At 51.6% G+C, this 5551-nt stretch overlaps 1 protein-coding gene across 1 annotated transcript in view; it reads left to right on the top strand.

Annotated features, from left to right (window-relative positions):
- LOC113481482 (NADH dehydrogenase [ubiquinone] 1 subunit C2-like) overlaps window positions 1-1635 on the top strand; it is a 3642-nt gene extending 2007 nt beyond the window's left edge. The window contains exons 3-4 of the mRNA XM_026851196.1: window positions 15-240; window positions 1130-1635. Of these exons, the coding sequence (XP_026706997.1) occupies window positions 15-240; window positions 1130-1179 (276 nt within the window). The 3' untranslated portion in view covers window positions 1180-1635. The remainder of the gene's footprint in view (window positions 1-14; window positions 241-1129) is intronic.
- The last annotated feature ends 3916 nt before the right edge of the window (window positions 1636-5551 follow it).

Below are 5551 nucleotides of genomic sequence, written 5' to 3'. Positions count from 1 at the left end.
GTGGGGGGCTACAGTGGGGGGGCTGGGGAAAGCGGGGAGCCCGCCTGAGGCCAGGAGATGGGCTGAGACAGGGGGACATTCCTCCTCCTGCTGCAGGTGTTCACCGCCAGATCCTGTTCACTACCGTGGGATGGTTCGTTGGCTATTACCTTCTTAAACGTACGGAGTATGTCTACGCCAAACTGGACAGAGAGTTGCTTGAGTACGTCAGGCACCACCCAGAAGACTTTAAGACAGCAGGTATTATAAGTTGATATTTTAAAAAAGACTTCAGCCTGCTCTAACGTACAAGATAAGTGCTAATGTATGTAAAGAAGTTGCTGGGCTGCCTGCAGAATCTGTTCTTTTCGAGCAAGTCATACTGCTAACTTTTCTGCTTATTCACAACCCCAATTGCAACAGTATTAAGGATTTTATGATTTGAAAATAGATATTTTTATTGAGCTGATCAGCTGCCTTGATGACCAACTTTTCCTCCTAAAAGCTTATTTTAATATAAAAAATGGTAAAGACAAAAAAAAAAAGTAAGAGTAGATCACATTTGTGCCACTACACAAATGGCAGAAAGAAGAAGAAATAATGAAAATTAGAAATCACAAGTTTTATTCTTGTAAAATTGCAGTTTTACTGTTTATTCTTCTGAAGTTGCAGTGTATGTTGATTCAAATATGGTACGGTGAATGTACAGAAAATAAACAGAGCAGGTGAAAAAGGAATAAACAGAAATGGCAGGAAACATGAAGTGGTGTTGACTTAGGGCCATGGTGAAGAACAGTGTTTTACTAAACGTAGTCACTAAACCCATCAATGTAATGGCAAATTTTGGTGAAAATGATCTATTTCTAGTACAGTACAGTTATGTGACTCTGGCTGTTGGATTGTGATCTGCATGATGCCGTGTCAGAAGAAATAGGTGGAAATAAAAAAGTGTTAATACTGCGATCTCACAGGGATCTGTGGAAAAGAAGTTACATATTTAGTTTATGCAGCAAGCTAATACTTCACTGTTGGTAGCAAAAATCAGCTTTTTGGTGGCTTTGTTAACCTTAAGACCTTAATATTAAAAATTTTCAGAATCGATCTCAAATGCTGATTAGGTTTTCCCATCTCCACCCCTTGCCTCTTGCAGAAAAGAAAAGAATAGGGGAGATTTTTGAGGAGTTCCACCCGGTTCGCTGAGGACTTCTTCCAGGGTGACACATTGCTGGATGCACTAATTCTGTACCGGGAGCTTCGGCAAGCTGGCTGTAACTGTTCAACCGTCCATGGCTTGGGGAATGAACCATTACTCGCTTTCATGTAATAAAAGCTATGATTAATATTTAGCGTTTAATTATTTGAGCTTCTGTTCCATTATGGTATATCGGTATAGAGGTGGTTGATATCTGTAATAGGATAACAACTTTGATTTTTCAGTTTTTTTTCTGTTTAAATTGTGAAAATGGAAGATTGTTCAAACAGCATATGTTTTATAAAACCCAGAGAAGTGTAAGTTCCTCATTTTTATTTCCCATTGACATTTTTCCTAACCCTTGAGCATGCTCTGGACCAGCCCCTGTAGACTGTAGCCAAGGTATTTCTGTGAAATTAATTCTGTCCTGCTGGTGAAAATAGATGCTCTCCCTAATTAATTCCCATTTTGCATTACTGTGTTGATTTTTCTTTGGATCAGGATCCAACCTTTCTACTTTCTGACTTGGTTGTTGGCTACCGAATCCACACACTGAACCCAAACGTGTTACAGACAGGCTCGAGGAGCCACAGCTCCTGAATTTCACTGCTCAGCCCCTTTGGAGCTCAAAGTGCTTCCAGTTGTGAATGTTTTTTATTGAATTATCAATCTCCTACACTGGTTTTCAGCATCTCCCCTGGCTTCCCCTTGTGCCGCCGCATTCCCCATGTGCACTGTGGGGAGACTTTCCCCTCTGTGCCACGTCTCAAAGCACCTTCACAAGCGTCTCTTCCCCTGGGGAAGCCTCTCACCGTGCTCTGGGTGCTGCTGCCCTGCTGAGGTGTGGGACTGTTGGGTCCCCTTCCTTGCCTTGTCAGCAGGGACTCATTCAGCAGAGCTACAGAGCTCCTTAGATCGCTGGTGACAGCACCAAGTGTCCCCCTGAATGTGCCGTGTCTCTGGGCCGTGCATTCAGCACACACACACATTTTTCTTGATAGAAAATGGGGACTGGCTTTTGCTGCTGACATAAGTTCTCTCCGGTGAGGGTGGTAAGATGCTGGAACACATTGTGCAAGAGAAGTGGATCCCTGGAAGTGTTCAAGGTCAGGTTGGACGGGGCTTTGATTACCCCTGAGGTACTGGGAGATGTCCCTGCACAAAGCTGGTTATACTAAAGAGGAAGGTGACCATCAGATGGATTAAATAGTGACCAGGGAATTAATTATAGCTCTGCTTAAGCAGGGTCAGCAACACCTGGTTGCTCAGGGACTATGTCCAATTGAGTTTTAGATTTCTCCTACCTGGTGTGGGCAGGCTGCAGGCAGCACCACAGGAAAACTCCACATGTGCTGCAGGACCCTCAAAACAGCAACAGGGAGCCCCCAAGAGATATTTGGGGTTCATGGTCTGAGATCTCTACCCTGCAGTGAAGAGTGTATTGATTGGAGATGTATTGAGGACAGAGGAATAACAGCGCTGGGTTTGTCACAAGAATCCCACATGGGCCCTGCCCAGCCACCTGCCTCCTGCAGGGCTCGTGTGGGCGGCTCACACAGCCCACCCTCAGCTAATGGCCTTGATAACACCATCTGCTAAAAGGAGGTGATAAGGAACAGCTGATACTTGTCTGAATTTATCCAAAACCTGGGTATGTTAAGGAGAGAGAGGACCCTCAGCTGGATTAAATAGTAACCAGGGAATTACAAAAGAGACTTTGCAAATCAAGAAGGTGTCAGTCTGAAAGGATTCATCAGCATCCCAGCATGAGGGAGAGGCCTTGGAGGGGCCACAGCAGGAGCCAAAGCCTGCTGGACACTGCCGAGAGCAGCCCTGCCGGCATCACAGCCCAGGCCTGGCCAAGAACCCTCCCCAACAGCCGCCCTGAGCAGCCCACAGCAGCTCCTGGGCTGAGAGCACGGGGGGCACCAGGCCGGGACGGAGCCAGGGTCGGCCTTGGGGAGGCTGGAAGGCACCTCTGAGATGGTCTAGTGCAACCCCTGCTCAGCAGGGCCAGGGCCAGGACCCTGTCCTGTTGGGTTTTGGATATCTCCGAGGATGGAGACTCCACCACCTCTCTGGGCAGCTGGGGAAAGTGTTTTTGACCACCCTCGCTGTAAGAGAAAGGAAAGCTTTTTCTTATGTTCAGGTGGGATTTCCTGCATTTCAGTTTGTGCCCATGGTCTCTTGTCCTGTCTCGGGGCACCACAAGGAAGAGTCTGGCTCCGTCTTCTGCGCACTGCCCATCAGGTCTTTATACACAGGGAGAAGATCTCCCTGAACCTCCTCCCGGCTGAACAGCTCAAACACCATCTCTCTCCTCCAATGGAAAATGCTTCAATCCTTCCATCACCTTCATGCCCTTCACTGGGCTGTTTCCAGTCTGCCCATTTCTGTCTTGTACTGGGGGCCCAGGCTGGACCCAGCACTGGGATGTGTCCCACCAGGGCTGAGCAGAGGGAAGGATCCCCTCCCTCCATCTCCTCCTGGGAGGCTGGTGCCCGTCTTTGCCCTGAGCACGCCCTGGTGGCTCACAGCCAAGCAGGGAGCCAGACCTGAGGTGTGCAGGTGTGAATTTGGGGGGTACTTTGCCCCTGGTGCCTGCACGAGCGGTCGATGGGCAGCAGGAGGGGGCATGGCTGAGGCCAGAGCACCCCGAATCCAAAGGCAGGGGTGTGCAGGAGGGAACTGCCCTCCGGGAGGGGCGCGGGGGCTGTCAGCCCACCCGTCCTTGGGGGCGGTGGGGTTGTGTGACTGGGACTTCTTGGGGCTGGGTTCAGAAGGGTATTTGGAACTTCTTAACTATTTAACATTTTGGTTTGAAACTGCACTTTATCTCTCCTCTTCCTGATACAGCACCTCTGTGCCCAGGGCACTGCTTTCTTGCTTAATTAGATGGTGTTAAACAGATATAAGTAAACCTGCAACCCTGATCTGCTTCAGCGAGGTGAATGGGAAAGGTTATTTCCCGGTGGCAGCTGGCGAGAGTGCGGGTGCCCCGGGAGCCTTTCCAGGGCAGCGCAGAGCCAGCAGCCCCTGCCACGCCGGGGAGGGCCTGATCTGCCCCGTCAGCCCCCGTCCTGCCAGGGGCCTGCGCTGCGGTTTTTAAGGACAAAGACCTTTTCTGTGACCATCTCGTGTCCCTTATCAGTCATGTCCAAAAGCGGTGGCCAGCAGCAGGGCACCGTTGGGACTTGACGTGTTCTCAGGGGCAGCGTGATGCAATGCCCGGCAGTCGGAGCAGGCACAAGCTTCCCGTGAATCAGCGGGGCCGGCTGGCCAGGCAGCAGCTTGCAGAGAGGGACCTGGGGCTCCTGGGGGATTGCGAGTGGCCCGTGCGTCACCAGCGTGTCCTTGCAGCTCTCCCACGTCACAGACCTTTTCTGGGAGCCCTTGCGTCTCTACCCGATGACGCTCAACAGCAGTGGGGAGCTTCACCCCATGTCCTGCTCCGATACTTCCCCGGGGCACCACCAGCCTCTCCAGCTTCCAGCACACAGCCCGAGCCAGAAGCCATTGCCAGAGGTGATGGCAGCCCTTCCTTGCTGTGACCACCATCTTCTCCAGGTGACAGAAGTCCCATCCCTGAGCTGTAGCCAGGTAAACCACCAGAGGGACATCAGCTCCTGCGTGGTCCTCACCTCTCTGGGAACCGATGTCCCTCCATTCCTTATGGTTCAGCACCTTGCTCCGTCATCAGCATGGAGTCAGAGGAGCTCCAAAGTCTGTTTGGAGTCCCCATGCCCATCTCACAGCTCCACTTCTCTCCTAGCCTGTTCCTTCACGCCCCTCCTGGAGGTGGCATTGCAATGGGGACAGCTTAGGTGTTTCCCAGTATCCCCCTCGTGTCTCACTGTTTCTGCACAAGACAGAAGGCTGCACCGTTGCCAAGGCTGAGGAGCAGCATGGCGGGGCAGACCTGCTCTGAAGTCCTCAGACTGGCTTACCTGTGTTTTGGCAAACGTGGTGCTCAGCAGCTGCTTTCAGAGATGCCACAGGTGCCCTTCCCAGACATTGAGAGATTTGGGGGCTTTTGGCCCAGAGCCAGGGCAATCACTGGCTCCCATCCCCCCAGAGCTGGGCTGAACACTCTGGGACCCCCCGACTTCCACCGGCAGCAGTTGGCCGTCAGCCTTGTGAGGACACACAAGGGACAGGGCCCGGAGCAGTGTGGATACAGCACAGAGCGGGGTTGGTGCCGAGCCCCCGTGGGGTGCAATGAGCTCCTCAGGTCTCTAGCTGCAGACCTGAGGTCTGGGAAAGCCTCTGCCAGTCCCCATCCTCGTGGGGAACACATCCTCAGCCGTGGCTCAGGAAGGGGCAAAATGCCACCACACAAGTGTCCCTGAGTGTCCCCATGACATCCCTATCCCCTTGTGG

The sequence above is a fragment of the Athene cunicularia genome (assembly GCF_003259725.1).
Source record: "Athene cunicularia isolate RWA chromosome 1 unlocalized genomic scaffold, athCun1 chr1_part1, whole genome shotgun sequence".
NCBI classification, from domain to species: domain Eukaryota; kingdom Metazoa; phylum Chordata; class Aves; order Strigiformes; family Strigidae; genus Athene; species Athene cunicularia.
Note: the sequence above shows the minus strand (reverse complement) of the source record. Positions and strands in the feature narration are given on the sequence as shown.